This window comes from Rana temporaria, chromosome 4 (assembly GCF_905171775.1).
Source record: "Rana temporaria chromosome 4, aRanTem1.1, whole genome shotgun sequence".
NCBI lineage: Eukaryota > Metazoa > Chordata > Amphibia > Anura > Ranidae > Rana > Rana temporaria.
Genome location: NC_053492.1, coordinates 8,224,264 through 8,243,136, shown reverse-complemented (window position 1 = coordinate 8,243,136; position 18,873 = coordinate 8,224,264). Strand labels below are relative to the sequence as shown.

Here is an 18,873-nt window from a genome sequence, read left to right as displayed (position 1 = left end):
TTTTCTGGCCATCTTTTTTCCCTTCCTTGGTTTTCTTTGTTTCACGGCCCCTAAGTGGTCACTCTTTTTTGTATTCTCATCCACACTTTTCCTTTTATCCTTTTCTCCTTACTTAGTCCCTTTGCCTTCACCAAACTCCCACACCTCTCCTCATTATTCTACCATTACCTGCCCACTATTTCTTTGTCCAATCCCACACACACATACTCATAATCACCCCTTTAAACATTTTCCTTTTCTCACCCAGGTCCCCCGCTTTTGGGGGTCATTAACCTCACTTCCCATCAGGGTCATTATCTTACACCCACGATCCGGGATTTGCCTATATCTGCCTTCATCGCCCCTGCATGTCACCATGGCTTCTGACAATGATGTTTTGTGGTTTACCGGTGATGTTCGCTGCTGTGCTGGCGCAGAGGTAATCTGAACACAACATGTTGCCTAAATTATCCTTATACAACTATATATTTGTTTTCTTTAATTATTCTTTACAGTACTCTATTTCATTCTTATTTAATTTATTCTTAAATGTAATATTTTTCTCATTTTTTGTTCAGTTTTGCAATTTCTGCTTTGAACTTTTTAATCTTACCTCTGAGACTATCTGGAACTTATATTTTTGTTTGCAGATAAGTTACCTTAGGGGGGAATTGTAAGATCCTCAGAGACAAAGCTGCCTGATGTGGGCAGAGTCCTGGTTTAGGGGAACCAATCTACTCATGTCTAGTAATAATCTTTTTATTTATTTTTTAGTAGATGGACGGGAGATGGGGAAAACCTCAGAGGATTGTCTCACTTTGTCTCCAGACTGTAAAGTAGAAGAAGAGGACATCACACAGTATAGTCCAGGAAAAAACCAGACTACCTCAAATGTCCATCCGGCACCACACAGTGTAGATGGACCATCGTATTCCTCTTATCCTGAGGAACCTCAGACTGTGCGGGACGGTGCCGGACCATCGTATTCCTCTTATCCTGAGGAACCTCAGACTGTGAGGGACGGTGCCGGACCATCGTATTCCTATTATCCTGAGGAACCTCAGACTGTGAGGAATGGTGCCGGACCATCGTATTCCTCTTATCCTGAGGAACCTCAGACTGTGAGGGATGGTGCCGGACCATCGTATTCCTCTTATCCTCAGGAACCTCAGACTGTGAGGGACGGTGCCGGACCATCGTATTCCTCTTATCCTGAGGAACCTCAGACTGTGAGGGATGGTGCCATCCTTCCAACAGATGAGAGGTTTTACTGTATTGAGTGTGGGAAGTGTTTCCCTTTTAAATCCAATCTTAATGTGCATAAAAGATCCCACACAGGTGAGAAGCCGTATTCTTGTCCTGTGTGTGGGAAATGTTTTTCAATGAAGTCCAATCTTTACACACATCAGAGATTACACACGGGGGCGAAGCCGTATTCCTGTCCTGAGTGCAGGAGATGTTTTTCACAGAAGTCTAATCTTTACACACATCAGAGATCTCACACGGGGGAGAAGCCGTATTCCTGTCCTGAGTGCGGGAAATGTTTTTCACAGAAGTCCCATCTTTACACACATCAGAAATTGCACATGAGGGAAAAGCCCCTTTCATGTCCTGATTGAGGGAAGTGTTCCTCACTGAAGTCCTGTCTTCCTGTACATCAGGGATCTCACACAACCCTCGAGGTGTATAGTGTGTTGAGTGTGGGAAATGTCTTGTATATGAATGTTGCTGGACATCACAGCTCTCATGTGGGGAAGAAGCACACCCTGATATACACCTCAGATATACTCCATGGCTGATCTTCATCATGTAAGAAACCCTTCATAAGGAGATCAGAGATCACCAAAGACATGGATGAAGTGTTGTACCGTGTTGGCCATTGATAGCAGTATAAAAATAAAAATGGAGTCATTACCTTTCATTGGCTGAGTACATTTTGTGGTGCAAGTTTTCACAAACACTTAGAGGTCTATATTAAATTATTTCAACAATGAATGTTACCAGAATTTGCCCATCTGTGATGAATGTTGGTCGTATTAGTTTCATATAGTGATTCCCTATGATTATCAGCTCATCTAACATCCATAATGTGGTGTTCCACTTTTTTTGACTAATAGCGATATCTCAGGAAAAATACACAAATACCTGTGTTAATATGGGGCCATATTTTTGTAATGTCTGAAGAAATGCTTATTGCAGGGGAGGACTGACCATTTGGGCTCTCGGGCACTGCCCAAGGGCTCGGTGTAAGTAGGGGGCTCCATAAAAGGCTCCATACGTCATACAGGGGCAGTATATTTAGGTCCATCTAAATAATGTGTCTGCCTGACACATTTTCTAGAAAGTAATGTGACTCGTGTGGGGCCTGTTAGGAAGGTAAGTGGAGCCTGAGATGGGAGCGGATGAGGAGGCAGAATGAGCTGAGGAATGTCGAGGGGAGCAAAGGAGGACCTGAACTACTGCTGGAAGTAGCTCACTTGTAAAGTAGTGGCGAAGCGGGTCAGAGTCCCATTCTGTCGTGCCTTGCCATTGCAGCTGTTGATGAAGCCAGTGGGCAGCAGGACAGTAAGATGAGTCAGTGATATTAAATGATATGACAAGACATTGACTCTTTCACCACAGCTAATGTATTTATCAGGGAACCCTGTTAAAAGGATTTTATTACATTACAGGCATTCCTAAAGCTGCAGAACGTTGCACAGGTGTAATTTCTTTGTTGGAGGGAACAGTCTTCTGGTGTAGTATGGGACGATAGGGGAGTCCCCCTCTCTGTCTGACTCCTCTCTCACCCCATGTTTTTCTCACCCCTTCTCTCTCTCTCCCCCTTTCTCCTCTCTCTCTCCCCCTCTTACCCCCTCTCTCTCATTCCCCTCACTCTCTCACCCACCCCTCTCTTTTTCACTCGCCTCTCTCACCCTCTTTTTCTCTCTCTCACTCCCCTCTCTTCTCTTACCCCCTCTGTCTTTTATTTCCTCTCTCACTGCCCCTCTCTCTCTCTTCCTATCACCCCCTTCTCACTCCCTCCCTCTTTCTCACCCCTTTCTCTCTCTCACCCCCTTTCTTTTTTGCCCTCCTTCCTCACTCTCACTCACTCCCCTCTCTCGCAATTAACCTCTCAGTCATCGGGCACCTTTACTGGACTATGTAACCAGCAGGCGCTGCCTACTGCCCCCAAAAACCACACCCAATGTTTGACAAGGCACGCTTGGCGGCTTCATTAAACCTGGAAGTGCCCAGTGGCTTTTATGGAAAGAAGCTGGAACTTCCATGCAGGCTATGCTGCTTTAGACATTTAAATGCTCCCTCTATGCAGCTGAGCTGCAATTTGTTGGTGTGGGTGTGGATTGAGTGTGGACACAGGAGGCTTCATGATCTCCGATTGCCCAGGGGCCCCATGAGTTGTCAGTCTGTCCCTGGCTTGTGATGATAATGTGAACTGGGCATCCCAAAAACTCTGTGAAAAGAACCAGGGCAGCCACGTTTTTCAGAATTTAGAGGTGATGTGTGTGACAGACTCACCCAGGCTTTTGGAGAGGACTGGGAGCAAGGCTCTTGCCCACTGACTATGGGCCCTGGCATTTAAGGCAACACTACTCTTTGGAGGGTGTATGCCTGGGGGTCCGTGGAGTGGTCTTGTTTCTGATTCAAATTCATGTCTCTACCTAGAACACACAGACTCTAAGAGACTAGGCTGGGATCCATGTTAAAGGCCTAGATGGTACATTACCAGCCATGACTGCTCAACACTGCAAAACTCATCATCAGATCAAGCTACCAGTCTGTAAATTAAATTTGTAAATTTTGTATATAATTGTGTTCTATTTTGTATGTATTGTACACTGCACTTACTGTGCACACGGCACTAATAATTTTTTCATGTTTGCATTCTTTTGAGTCCTGATTAGAATTGGCCTGCCTATGTTACGTCCCTTGTTACCATAAATGTAAAATTGTAATATTAATGGGATACCTATGTAATTTTGTATAAAAACCTTTAATTGCATCAAAATAAAGCAGCACAGTTATATGGAAAGATGCTGAGTGTATCTTTTGTGTCTGTTCCCTACTGCAGTAGTTATTATTAATTTGGAACCACTAGTCAATATGAGGAGAGGAGTTGCCTATCCATAAAATATCCAGGACAGGAGGGCCCTATACCCCCCATGACTCCCTGACCGGCACTTCCTGGTTACGATGTGATTAGCTTTGATTGGACACAGCTGATCACATGGTAAAGAGCCTACATCATAGACTCAAGATTGGAGATGTGGGGTGTCAAAGCGACACACCGCACCACCGGTCACCATGTGCCCAAGCGGGTTATTCTTCTGGATGTCATATGACATCCATTGCGTAAAGGAGCTGAGAGCTTTTCTCTGATATGTTGAGACCATGTGCATTCAAGGAGATGAGTTTTAAGAAGAGCTTGTTATCTCTAGATCAAGGTGGTGCCATTTTACAGAAAAAGCGGTCTGCTTATCTAAACGCCAGAAAGTTTATTAGTTGTGCACTTTAGGGAAGACAGAGGATAAGGGGAAGGGGAGAAGGAATGAGAGAGCGGAAAAGATTGGGAGAGAAGAAAAAACAAAGGGGTGGTTATGTGAAAACCTTGTGGGTGCAGTTTTTCAGAGCAGAGGAGGATGTCCGGAGACTCACGAGATCCTGCTCACTTGTCTCAATGACCGATAAGCCTATTGTAAGGCGTAGCCGGGGTGGGTCAGTGGTGTTAGTGAAGGATCAGGGTATGAGAGGAGAGTGGACACCACTGTGTGGGGGACGTTCAGCTAGAGTTGAGAGGAGAGAATACTGATTCGGTGGTCCCACCTGACAGAGGCTTAATTAGGTTAGATTGTGGAGGTAAGTGGTTGTAAATGGGGGATCTATGTGTAGTGAGGGTCTATGAAGCCTAAACATTAGCAGAGGAGTATGGCAAAAAGTTCCTATAGAGAAGTAAGGGCGGTTATGTTACATTGCCCTGTAACAAAACATGGTAAACTGTCAAGATTATTGAAAGAAGCGAACGATCAACTGGGCCGTAAAGCGAATGTGTGGACATCATCTTAGCGCGATAGAGATGTCTAGAATAGAAGTTATGCCGCGTACACATGGTCGGAATTTCCGACAACAAATGTTTGAGAGCTGGTTCTCAATTTTTCTGACAACAAAAGTTTTTTTCGGAAATTCTGACCGCGCACAAAAATCCTATGCATGCTCGGAATCATTGAACTTCATTTTTCTCGGCTTGTCGTACGTGTTGTACGTCAACGTGTTCTTGACGTTTGGAATTTCCAACAACATTTGTGTGACGGTGTGTATGCAAGACAAGTTTGAGCGAACATCCGTCGGAAAAAAAAAATCCACGGTTTTGTTGTCAGAATGTCCAATCGTGTGTATGCGGCATTAGTGTTTGTGCCGTTTAGGTCGGTTAGCTTTCTGGGTATAATGAGCAGGCGAGAGGCAGGTCAAGGAGGGGAGTGAAATGAAATCTAGACATCAGCTCGCCCGTGAACTGGCTAAGGGGCTTTCAAAATTAATTTTAAGAGTGTAGGTGTTCTTTGAGTGACATAAAGCAGTGATTTTACAAGAAACTTCTTCTCCTCACCTCAGCTTCTCCCCTAGAAGACCAGGGGTCTACCCATGAGTCTTTAAGTGTATATAGGCTCTGATATCATACTCAGGCAGTGTGCATCCTGTTTGGGTATGCACAACACCGAGGGTTGGGGCATCAAACTCGTAAGGCATGGAGGTAGGAGTGAAATTAGGAGTGGGAGCGGTACAATAAAAATCTAGCAGGGATCTTCATTTCCGAAATGATTCCCTGTTCCAGGGTGTATATCAAGCTCAGACCAGCGAGTAGAGGAGTTACTGTAGGACTGTTGCATGTGCGTCAGATTCCTAGAGCATTTATATTGTCAGGATTTTGCAGTCATTTGATTTTTGAGCCATGTAGTGTAAGGTGACCAGATTTTTAAAATGAAATCCGGGGACATATTTTTTCTTTACTAGTAATGGCAACAATCAGCGACCCTCTGCCCATCATCGCCCACCTCACAGCCTCTCAAGTCTTACTCTCCGGGCCCCCGGCTACTACTGGATGGGGAGCGGAGGAAGATCACTCCACCAGGGAAGGCAAGGAGATAGGCAGGTGGCTGGCCAGGATTTGAGCCAAGGCAGAAGAACATGCGAGCGGAGCTGAATGGGCATGCGCCCGAAACTGAAGAGGTGCAGGGTGCTGTGTGATGTAAAGGGGACCAGAGGTGCAGGGTGCTGTGTAATGTAAAGGGGTCCAGAGGTGCAGGGTGCTGTGTAATGTAAAGAGGTGCAGGGTGCTGTGTGATGTAAAGAGGTACAGGGTGCTGTGTGATGTAAAGAGGTGCAGGGTGCTGTGTGATGTAAAGAGGTACAGGGTGCTGTGTGATGTAAAGAGGTGCAGGGTGCTGTGTGATGTAAAGGGGAGCAGAGGTGCAGGGTGCTGTATAATGTAATGTAAAGGGCGCCGGCGCCCCCCCCCCCCCCTGCTCAGTCTAAAATGCCCCCGGGCCTATTTTTTTGGCCCAGTCCGGGCCTGTACCTATCTATAAGGATATACAGTACATACATATTTGTGGGTAACTGCTAATGTGAAATGGAGCTGCTAACACGGTTCATTGGAAAAAAAGCAAATAAATATAAATTGGCGTAAGTGTAGCGCTTAGATGTATGAAGTGTATAAAAAAACATACATAAATAAAGTGATATAAACTTATATATATATATATATATATATATATATATATATATATATATATATATATATATATATATATCATACAATATTTCAAGTAAAGAATCACAAAGATCATAACGATTCTTTACTTGAAATATTGTATGATATATATATATATATATATATATATATATATATGAGTTTATATCACTTTATTTATGTATGTTTTTTTATACACTTCATACATCTAAGAGCTACACTTACGCCAATTTATACAGTACATACACACACGGGACAAGTCCTTGTTCACACTATGAGACGTTTCCCAGGGCTGCAGTTCCTCTGAGCTCCACAAGGTGGAAATCTCACTTCTGCACAGGAAGTCTCTATGGAAGTGATGTCAGGTACAGATAGGAAGTTCTGGGTGAGAGGTGAGTCGGGAGGAAGTAGAGAGAAGACGTTGCTGGACGTGGCAGCACATGAGGTAATAAGATCTTATTTTCTATTTACACCCAGTAACCCCGTCATGTCCGTCCTCTTCCTCCATAGTCACTGTGACGTCTTTTATCTCCAGCAGATGATGATACACATATATAGTGTGGAAACCTAGATTAACCCCTTCAGGGTCAGAACATTCGCTTCAATTTGGAGATGTGTCACCTTCACACCTCCTCACCTCATCAGTCTATACTAACAGTTATATGATTTTTATGGGTGATTGGGGGGGGGGGGGGGTTATTTAGGGAGGATTGGAATATGTATGTCATTATTTGATAAGATTCAAATAGGAAGAAGGAGGGAAAAATATAATTTGTAGTGGAGTACACGGAGATCACAGGAATATGACACAACGTTCATCTTTTATTTAGGAGATGTGTGACGCACCCGGAAGCAATGACTCTGTGTGTACAGATACCTCACAGAGAGCCTCTCACAGCTTCTTCTACCTATGTCCCTCCAATCCAAGTCAGAGAATCCTATCCTATGGCCTCACAGCTCTTTCTCACAATGTCCCTCCACCCAGAGTCAGAGAATCCTATGACATCACAGTGACCTCACAGCTCCTCCTCCCAATGTCCCTCCATCCAGAGTCAGAGAATCCTATGACATCACACTGACCTCACAGCTCTTTCTCCCAATGTCCCTCCACCCAGAGTCAGAGAATCCTATGACATCACACTGACCTCACAGCTCTTTCTCCCAATGTCCCTCCACCCAGAGTCAGAGAATCCTATGACATCACACTGACCTCACAGCTCTTTCTCCCAATGTCCCTCCACCCAGAGTCAGAGAATCCTATGACATCACACTGACCTCACAGCTCTTTCTCCCAATGTCCCTCCACCCAGAGTCAGAGAATCCTATGACATCATACTGACCTCACAGCTCTTTCTCCCAATGTCCCTCCACCCAGAGTCAGAGAATCCTATGACATCACATTGACCTCACAGCTGCTCTCAATGTTCCTCCACCCAGAGTCAGAGAATTCCATGACATCACACTGACCTCACAGCTCCTCCTCCCAATGTCCCTCTCACAAGAAAAGCAAGAATGTTGGTCCCAGAATTCCTTGCAACAAGCTTTTAACCTACAGAGGGGGGGGGGGGGCCTGTCTGGGTAAATTATATCCCAGTGGGGTTTTGATAAAAATGGAGACCCGATTGGTGAGGTGAGGAGGATTCTGGGAATGTCATTTGATTTTACTATATGTGTTCAAATCTAGAGTTTTCCTCCTGTGAAGTCTGGAGATCCTATGATAATCACATTGTCTCCACCTCCCTCCCTGATAGAATAGAGAAATAAGAACATATGAGGTGTCACCAGAGAGATCATCGAGCTGCTGACAGAAGACGTGAGCAGTGCTGGAAAGGACGTCATGATGGACAATCAGCCGCCCCTCACATCACCGGGTAAGAGGAGACTTTATTGTAAAGGAGAGAGCAGTACGGAGGATCCACCTAGATCCCCCATCATCTGATAAACACATAGAAACAATGTATTCAGTCAGTGTGTGTGTTTCCTACAGATGGATCCAGTAATGGGAACCCACCAGAGAGATGTCCCCGTCCTCTGTATTCCCGGGTATCTACACAGGAAGGTCACACCATCCCTCACCACCATCAGGTAGATGAGTGACAATCACTGATAGTATCATTAGGATCTGTACGTTCTCTGCATTATTACTATTTTTATTATATATTCAGCAAGGAAACCTGAAAGATTCTAAAGTTAAAGAAGAGATAAAAGAGGAGGATGATGAGGATGGGGTGATGGAGGAGTCAGAGTTTCTAAAAGAACACAAAGATCTGTACCAGGACACCATGGTGGAGTCATCCCGCTACAGAAACCCACCAGAGAGATGTCCCCGTCCTTTGTATTCCCGGGATTCCACACAGGAAGGTCACACCATCCCCCACCATCATCAGGTAGATGATTGACAATTATTGGTAGTTATGATTTATACACAGCATGTTTGTTGCAATTAATGTTTTATTATATATTCAGAGTGGAAATCTCGGGGATTATAATATTGTTGTTAAAGAAGAGTATAAAGAGGAGGAGTATGGAGTGATGGAGGGGTTTTCAGAAGGACACAAGGATATGATGGAGCCACCTAATACCAGGAACCCACCAGAGAGATGTCCCCGTCCTCTGTATTCCCGGGATTCCACACAGGAAGATCACACCATCCCCCACTGTTACAAGGTTGGTGGGACAGAGGTTCCATTTCTTTTTATAGAGACAATGGCCCGGATTCAGATACATTGGCGCATTTTTAGGCAGGCGTAGCATATCTCATTTACGCTACGCCGACGCAAGTCAGAGAGGCAAGCATGGTATTCAGTAGGGTTGTCTTGATACCGATTCCGAGTTTTTTCGGCGGTACTCAGACGCCGATACCCCGCCCCGATACACAAATAGAATACTTGCCGCCGACCGCCGCCACCGAAGCCGCGATCCGCCGCCATTCGCCGCATCCCCGCTGCCGCCGACTGTGTAATACGGGCGGGAACATTACAGCTTTGAATAGCTGTAATGATTCGCACCACGCATAGACACTCCCCCTCGCTCGGGTGAACTGTCCAATCCCGAGCGAGGGGGAGTGTCTATACGCAGCGCGGCGCCAATCATTACAGCGATTCAAAGTTGTAATGTTCCCGCCCGTATTACACAGTCGGCGGCAGCAGGGATGCAGGTAAGCGTGACATGGCTGGATGGGGGGTGACGCTGGCTGGATGGGGGGTGACGCTGGCTGGATGGGGGGGTGACGCTGGCTGGATGGGGGGTGACGCTGGCTGGATGGGGGGAGACGCTGGCTGGATGGGGGGAGACGCTGGCTGGATGGGGGGAGACGCTGGCTGTATGGGGAGACGCTGGCTGGATGGGGGGTGACGCTGGCTGGATGGGGGGTGACGCTGGCTGCATGGGGGGTGACAATGGCTGCATGGGGGGTGACAATGGCTGGGGGAATACATTGCTGGATGGGGGGTGACAATGGCTGCATGGGGGGAGACAATGGCTGGTTGGGGGGAGACGCTGGCTGGATGGGGGGTGACGCTGGCTGGATGGGGGGTGACAATGGCTGGATGGGGGGTGACAATGGCTGCATGGGGGGTGACAATGGCTGCATGGGGGGAGACAATGGCTGCATGGGGGGAGACAATGGCTGCATGGGGGGAGACAATGGCTGGATGGGGGGATACATGGCTGCATCTGTGGGGGGACATCGCTGCATTTGGGGACACATTTAAAAAAAAGTATCGGTATTCGGTATCGGCGACTACTTGAAAAAAAGTATCGGTACTTGTACTCAGTCCTAAAAAAGTGGTATCGGGACAACCCTAGTATTCAGAAAGCAAATGCTCCCAACGATGCGCCGGCGTAACGTAAATCCATCGGCGTAAGCCGGCCTAAATCAAAGTAGGAAGGCGTGATCCATTTAAATGAAGCGTGACCCCATGCAAATAAAGGGCTGAATTAACGGCGCATGCGCCGTGACGTCAACGTATGTCCCGCGTCCCTCTGCGCATGCTCACAACTATGCACGGCATAACCCCTAAGATACGCCGGCCCACTGCCTACGCCCAGTGCATAAATACTCCCAGACATTTGCCCGTCAAGTGCAAAAGTACACAAGCATTTTTTTTACTGTTTTGTCTCTTGAGGTATGTCTGCACCAGGGACTACTACGGACCGCAGAATGAAAAACTTCAGCCCTCAGGAGAAGGCTATAATTATTGATGGCCTCTCCAAATACGGCGCGTGCCTCTATGGGGCACAAAGTGGCACGACCAGCAAGGTCGAAAAAGATCAAATCTTGTTGGAGATCACCACGCAGGTGAATGCCCTCGGCGTGGCGGCTAGGAAACCCAAGCATATCTCCAAAAAAATCAACGATCTGCAGCGTCTGGTAAAAGAGAAGCTGGCGGCGATCAGGAGGCATGCCAGTGGCACAGGAGGTGGACCAGCCGCAAAGATCACGCTGACTCCTGATGATCGGGTCATTGCCAAGTGCCTAGAGAGGGAGATGGTTGAGAGCCTGGAGGGCTTTGATTCAGTTGATCAGCCCTTGAGGACAGGTAAGTGTGTTTTATCTTCTTTCCGGTGTGTAGCATGTGTGGGGGGGCAAGGGAACATGTGACAAGTGTGTGGGTCCACCAACATGTGAATGTTTTGTGTCATCCACAGATGTGCAGGAGGGAGCTGGGCCGTCGTCGGCTGATGTGCGACCCACGCCATCCGTGGTGGAGAGTGCCCCTACCTCACCGCTTGAGGTAGTAGAGGAGGAACACGTTGGAATTGAGGATGCTGTATACCTTGTGGAGGAGACCCCCATACATGGACCCTCCCAAACATCCTCCCCCATCAGGGATAGCCCCTCAAGGGCCACCACCCCCAACAGGGATACCCCCTCAAGCTCCACCCCCTTCAAGCCGGCCCCAAGCCTCTCCTGCCCCCAGGAAGGCTACAAGAAAAAACAGGGGTGATCCGGAGGACTTGGAAGATAATCTGGCGAGGGAGCAGGCCAGGTAGACCCGCCATATGGGTTCCCTTGTGGGTGATCTGCACCGTGTGGCAGAGAGCCTGGCCTCCTCGGCCAAGAGCCAGGCTGCCTGTACCGTAGCTGCGGTGGCTCAACGCGATTGGCACTGCGCTGACAAGCCATTCGCCTCTGCAGCTAGGGGTTCGGATCCCGGTCTCGGCTACATGTGAATTGAGTTTGGTGGTCTCAGACCGGCTCCCGGTGGGTGTGCTATCCGAGGTAAGCCTGCGCTTAGTACGCCCTCCCACAAAAACCACTACACTTACACGCACTCGAAATTGGGTTAACATGCACTCCCTTTGACCACACGGTCTCTAAAAAGAGAGGCGAAGGACTAACAGGGCTGGTTGAGCAGGTTAGATCCTCTCACTCCCTTATAGGGAGTCCCTCTGCCCCGTTGGGCTTCAAAGCGGAACAGGTAGGGCGGGCTATGTGGGAGGACCCCCTCACACACCCGCCATTGCCATCCGGGGCATGGAGAAAGGTGGCAGATTGCCTCTGGGGGAGGCCTGCCTACTCCCAACTCCTGCAGTCCGGCTCCTCTCTCGAGTACACGCACAAAATACACACAAAAAAAACAAAACACTGCACGGGTACGTATGTGTGCATCATTGTAGTTTCTCTCTCCTCTGGTTTGGGGATTCCGAAATGGAGTCATGAGATGGGGCCCAAGTGCATATGCACCTGGAAGGGAAAAGACAGGAGGATGTTAGCTGTGCATGTGCCCCCCGTGATGTCTGCATCATGGGGTCGGACAGTCATGCCTGACTCCCATGTCACTCACCAACCAGCCAGCTGTCCCTGTACACGTTCTGTTCAAATTCTGTGGGGATGGTGCTTTGATGGTATATGTAGCTGTCGTGGCTGGCCCCTGGGTGTTTGGCACGGACGTGCCATATGAGACATTGGGCATCGGCTATCACCTGTACGTTGATGGAATACCACTGCTTACGATTGCAGTATATGTGCTCTGTGGCACGGGGGGGCCGTAGTGCCACATGTGTGCAATCAATGGCCCCCACGGTGCGTGGGAATCCGGCAATTCTGAAGAAATCTGCCATTGCCTTCTGCCGGTGGGTTTGATGAAGTGGTGGGACATGCATCTGAGGATTGCGGGGACAACCTGGTGCACGCATCTGCAGGATTGTGACATGCAATCATGCTGGATTGTGACATCCCAGCCACAATTCCACTTGTTCTTTGAAAAGATCCACTTGCAAGGAAATGCAGTGTTGCCAGTACCTTGACCAGTGGCTGCACTGCATGTACGCGGTGTGTCTTGCTGGTGATATCAGGGCTGAATCTGAAGATGCGATAAACCTCTGATTCACCCATGCCAAAGACGTCAATGCGTGTGCGGAATATCCTCTCCCGTGCCCCCCTACGTGCCCGTAGACGCAGTAGTGCTATAACCACGGCTGCCCCTGGCATGTTGGCACACAGATGTGTTGTCCTGCAAGTGTTGTTGCTCAGCTCGTCTGTAACGGTACTGCTGTAGCTGCTCTCCAGCTGACCTGTGCAAGTCTGGTGCAAAGTTACCCCTGCTTTATGAAGGGTAATTTTACGCCGGACATTCCACTTACACGCACCGCGCGTAGCCTGCGCCGGCCAAACGTACGTTTCTGAATCAGCGTATCTCACTCATTTGCATATTTGAATAGGAAATCAATGGGAGCGGCAGATGCGTCCAGCGTAAATATGCGCCTATGATACGCCGGCGTAAGACATTTTACGTCGGTCGGAAGAAGCCTATTTTCCGGCGTATCTAGATTTGTGGGTACGGCGCACAGATACGATAGCGCAAGTTTACACTTACGCGGCTTATATCGAGATACGTCAGCGTAAGTGCTTTCTGAATCCGGGCCAATGTGTTGATTTTATATGTAATATCACATTATTAAAGCTTTTATTTTATAGATGATATTCACTCTCATTTTCTTGATTTAGAGTGGAGATCCAATCGATTTAGAATTTGAGGTTAAAGCAGAAGAAGAAGAGAGATATGTGAGGGGTGATCAGCAGTCTATGGAGGAGGATGGAATAACGGGGACATTTATAGAGGAGGACACTCCTACAGAGATCAGCACAGGTGGGTCATCAACACAAAATACATTCCTCCACCCATACTGCTCACTGATTGGTCCAGAGTAGGGCGGGGACTGGGTGATATCAGCCTGTAATCCCCTGGTCACTTTCCTGAGCTGTGTTCCCCGTCCTGTATTCCTGTATTTCTCTCGGATAATCTTCCTTCTCTGTGCTGCAGACACAATTTATGTATCTAGACTGGATTTATGGAGATTCTGGGGTTCAGCTGGCAGAAAATTTTTATTTTTCACCATAGGTGTTACTAGATCTAGGCACCTGAGTGTGTGTTTTGAGTCTTCTGCCCCATACCTAGGTGTGGCAAGATTTTTGACAGACAATTCTCCCAGGATTATTTGCTCTGTTGTCTGCTGGGTGGAGGGATATGTCTGTATAGTCTCAGACCCAAGTCACTGAGTGCAGTCTCAGGAGATGGGAGGCAGCGGTGTGGGATCTCTGCAACTTGTCTCTTGTAAACATTTAAGCTTCCACTGATTACTGAATACCAATATTATGAGTCCTGACCATTACACTGTATAATTTATATTGTACATTTCATACTCCTGACCCCTGCGCTATATACTCTATGTTGTACATTACATCATTCTGATACTAAAAAATCCTATCTGTTGTATCCTGTATAATACGTTGTACGTTGTGAGAATTTGTTAGAGAAAAGTTTTCTGTTCTGCTACTTCAAATTTTCCTGTCACTGTGGTGGAAAGTGAATGCTGATTTGACCCCATTAATGGTTAGAAAATTGGATGAATGTTTTTTTTTAACCACTTCAATAACAGGCATTTTCACCCCCTTCCTGCCCAGGCCAATTTTCAGCTTTCAGCACTGTGACGCTTTGAATGACAATTGCGCATTGTGGCTCCCAAACAAAATTTATGTCTTTTTTTTCCCCACAAATAGAGCTTTCATTTGGTGGTATTTGATCATCTCTGCGGTTTTTATTTTTTGCGCTATAAACGAAGAAAAGACTAACAAATTTGAAAAAAAAAATTAGCTATAATGAATTTCCCATTTAAAAAAAAAAGAAAGCTATTTATTTTCTCAGTTTAGGCCGATACGTATTCTTCTACATATTTTTGGTAAAAAAAATCGCAATAAGCGTATATTGATTGGTTTGCGCAAAAGTTATAGCGCCTACAAAATTGGAGATAGTTTTATGACATTTTTTTATTTCATTTTTTTTTACTAGTAATGGCGGTTATCTGCAATTTTTATCAAGAATGCGATATTGCGGCGAACAGATCGGACACTTTTGACACTATTTTGGACCATTCACATTTACCAGCGAACAGTGCTATGAATATGCACCGATTACTGTATAAATGTGACTGGCAGAGAAGGGGTTAACACTAGGGGCCGATCATGGGGTTAAATGTGTTCCCTAGGGAGTGATTCTAACTGTAGAGGGAGGGGACTGACTGGGGGAGGTGACCGATCGGTGTCCCTATGTACAAGGGACACACTATCGGTCTCCTCTATCTGACAGGATGTGGATCTCTGTGTTTACACACAGAGATCCATGTCCCTGGCTCTGTGACCAGCAATCTCGGGTGTCGGCGGGAGTTTGTGTACGGCCAGAATTAGTGACATCAGGTGCAGGGAGCTTGTACCCACCTACCTGTCTATTACAAGGGAGTCTGTCATCCATCATATTATATTACACTCCTGTCTGATAATCTGCAAGACAGCGTTTTACCTCTTTTTTATATTTTATTAATGTAGATCTCTGATTGTGATATGTAGGAGATTCACCCTCTAATAATACATCTATCTGTCTGTTATTCTCAGAGTGGATTAAATATCCAACTATATATCTGGATATTTATATTTACTGCTGTATATAGATATTCAAGAATAGTAAATAAATTATCCACCAATTTTTTTTTTAGGTTTTTATCCAATTAGTCAATTAATCGGTCTAACTAAATCAATTATGAAAATAATTATTAGAGGAGCCATTTTCTAGTTACCTTGAGGGTGGAATTGTAAGATCCTCAGAGACAAAGCTGCCTGATGTGGGCGGAGTCCTGGTTTAGGGGAACCAATCTGCTCATGTCTAGTAATAATCTTTTTATTTTTATTTTAGTAGATGGATGGGAGATGAGGAAAACCTCAGAGGATTGTCTCACTTTGTCTCCAGACTGTAAAGTAGAAGATGAGGACATCACACAGTATAGTCCAGGAGAAAACCCGACTACCTCAAATGTCCATCCGGCACCACACAGTGTAGATGGACCATCGTATTCCTCTTATCCTGAGGAACCTCAGACTGTGCGGGACGGTGCCGGACCATCGTATTCCTCTTATCCTGAGGAACCTCAGACTGTGAGGGTCGGTGCCATCCTTCCAACAGATAAGAGCTTTTCCTGTAGTGAGTGTGGGAAGTGTTTCAGTTCTAACTACCATCTTAATGTGCATATAAGATCTCACACAGGAGAGAAGCCGTATTCCTGTCCTGAGTGCGGAAAATGTTTTTCACAGAAGTCCAGTCTTTACAAACATCAGAGATCTCATACAGGAGAGAAGCCGTATTCCTGTCCTGAGTGCGGGAAATGTTTTTCACAGAAGTCCAGTCTTGAAAAACATCAGAGATCTCATACAGGAGAGAAGCCGTATTCCTGTCCTGAGTGTGGGAAATGTTTTTCACAGAAGTCCAGTCTTTACAAACATCAGAGATCTCACACAGGAGAGAAGCCGTATTCCTGTCCTGAGTGTGGGAAATATTTTTCACAGATGTCTGATCTTTACACACATCGGAGATCTCACACGGGGGAGAAGCTGACTTACTGTCCTGAGTGTGGAAAATGTTTTTCGTTGAAGTCCAATCTTTACAAACATCAGAGATCTCACACAGGAGAGAAACCGTATTCCTGTCCTGAGTGCGGGAAATGTTTTTCACAGAAGTCTGATCTTTACACACATCAGAGATCTCACACGGGAGAGAAGCCGTATTTCTGTCCTGAGTGCCAGAAATGTTTTTCACAGAAGTCCAGTCTTTACAGACATCAGAGATCTCACACAGGGGAAAAGCTGTATTCCTGTCCTGAGTGTGGGAAATGTTTCTCAGAGAAGTCCAGTCTTTACAAACATAAAAGATCTCACACGGGGGAGAAGCCGCATTCCTGTCCTGAGTGCGGGAAATGTTTTTCACAGAAGTCCGATCTTTACACACATCAGAGATCTCACAGGGGGGAGAAGCCGTATTCCTGTCCTGAGTGTGGGAAATGTTTTTCAGTGAAGTCCCATCTTTACAGACATCAGAGATCTCACACAGGGGAGAAGCCGTATTCCTGTGCGGAGTGTGGGAAATTTTTTTCACAGAAGTCCGATCTTTACACACATCAGAGATCTCACACGGGGCAGAAACCATATTCCTGTCCTGAGTGCGGGAAATGTTTTTCACAGAAGTCCAATCTTAACAAACATCAGAGATCTCACACAGGGGAGAAGCCGTATTCCTGTACTGAGTGTGGGAAATGTTTTTCACAGAAGTCCAATCTTAACAAACATCAGAGATCTCACACAGGGGAGAAGTAAATTTCCTGTCCTGAGTGAGGGAATTGTTCCTCACTGAAGTTCTGTCTTCCTGTACTTCAGGGATCCCACAGAACCCTCGAGGTGTATTGAATCCAATGACAATGTACAATATAAACGCATGTGCTAAATAAAGTCCAATATAAATAATAAAGGTAAGAATAATAATAGTAAGTAATCTTCTTCATATAAAGTGTGCTTCAATTTTCACTGTGTAGAAAATGTGCTTCTCAGCCGAGACGGCAATCTGTGACTAGTGCTCCCTTCACCAAGTGCAATGGCCGCTCACCTCCTTCCTAGACCCTGAATAGGGTCAAACAAGCTCAGAACTTAAATTGATTCTCATCAGAAAATGGCTCTGCATTGGTCTCAAATGGTTCCCATACAGATCCTGCAGATATCATACACACTTTGCACCTTGTGTACTTCTCCTTTAACAGTTGCCTCCATGGTAATCACCAGCAACTCCAAACCAACATGTAAAAATAAAGTGCCTCTGATAGTGGAGTACCAGGTGTTAAATGGAATGAAACCTCACCATCCCAGCTACATAAATTACACTCACATTAATTTAAATATAAAACAGCATGTAACATGATAAAAATCCAACAGGTCCCACATATGTCACCACCAGGATCTACCTTTTTTTGCCCTCCAGATGAAGACACAAGGTAGGTGGCGTAATGCATAGAGGTAGAACTTGGCGATGACATACGTGAGACCTGTTGGATTTTTTCATGTTACATGCTGTTTTATAAATGTGAATGTAATTTCTGAAGAACCTACATCATCGGCTCTTTACTGAGATTGGAGATGAGGTGTGTCAGAGTAGTGATACACCACACCACCGATCACCGCGTGCCAAATTCCACTGGATGTCATATGACATCCAGTCAGGATAATGGAAACCCCGCCTGGCCATCATTCTGCTATTGGCAGGGCGGGAAGGCGTTAAAAAATCATTTTAGGCCTGAACATTATTATAAAAAAAAATGATATATTTTCAAATATTTTATTTCTTAACCATCAAATGCGAGTCTAGGTTCTCACAACAGTCATATATACACAGTGGCCCGGAATCACAGACAGCGGCGCTAATTTATGCCACCGTAGCGTATCTCCTGTACGCTACGCCGATGCAGCGCAGAGGCAAGCACTGCATTCAGCAAGCTATTGCTCCCAACGCTGTGTCGGCGTGGCGTAGATTTCGAAGGCGCAGGCTGGTGTAGGTGGAAGTGGGTGTGACCCCATGCAAATGATGGTCCGAGCATGGAGCAGTGTTTTACACCCGGCGTATCTTGAACGGCGCATGCACCGTGACACAAACGCATGCACCGCACCCCTATGCGCATGCTCACAACCACGCCAGCGCAACTTCCTTAGTTACGTTGAGCACATGAATACGCCCGTACAGCGCAAAAGTACACCAGCTTGCTTGTCTTCCCCCTGGAGCAGAGTACTTTTGTGGTCTGAGCCATGTCCGATACTGAGGTGGACAGGGATCTGCAGA

The 18,873-nt window shown here is 46.3% G+C and overlaps 1 protein-coding gene across 1 annotated transcript; it reads left to right on the top strand.

Annotated features, from left to right (window-relative positions):
• Window positions 1-355: 355 nt before the first annotated feature.
• On the top strand, window positions 356-17,531 carry LOC120935484 (zinc finger protein 84-like). Its single transcript, XM_040347535.1, has 3 exons — window positions 356-418; window positions 1,413-1,565; window positions 16,260-17,531. The coding sequence occupies exons 1-3, from the start codon at window positions 356-358 to the stop codon at window positions 17,364-17,366; spliced, it is 1,323 nt and encodes a 440-aa protein (XP_040203469.1). The 3' UTR covers window positions 17,367-17,531.
• Window positions 17,532-18,873: the final 1,342 nt, after the last annotated feature.

Coding starts and splice junctions, on each gene's coding strand:
- LOC120935484 (XM_040347535.1), top strand. CDS start 356: ATGGCTTCTGACAATGATGTTTTGTGGTTTACCGGTGATGTTCGCTGC. Junction 419..1,412: donor GCTGCTGTGCTGGCGCAGAG/GTAATCTGAACA, acceptor GGGGCGAAGCCG/TATTCCTGTCCTGAGTGCAG. Junction 1,566..16,259: donor ACACACATCAGAAATTGCAC/ATGAGGGAAAAG, acceptor ATAAGATCTCAC/ACAGGAGAGAAGCCGTATTC.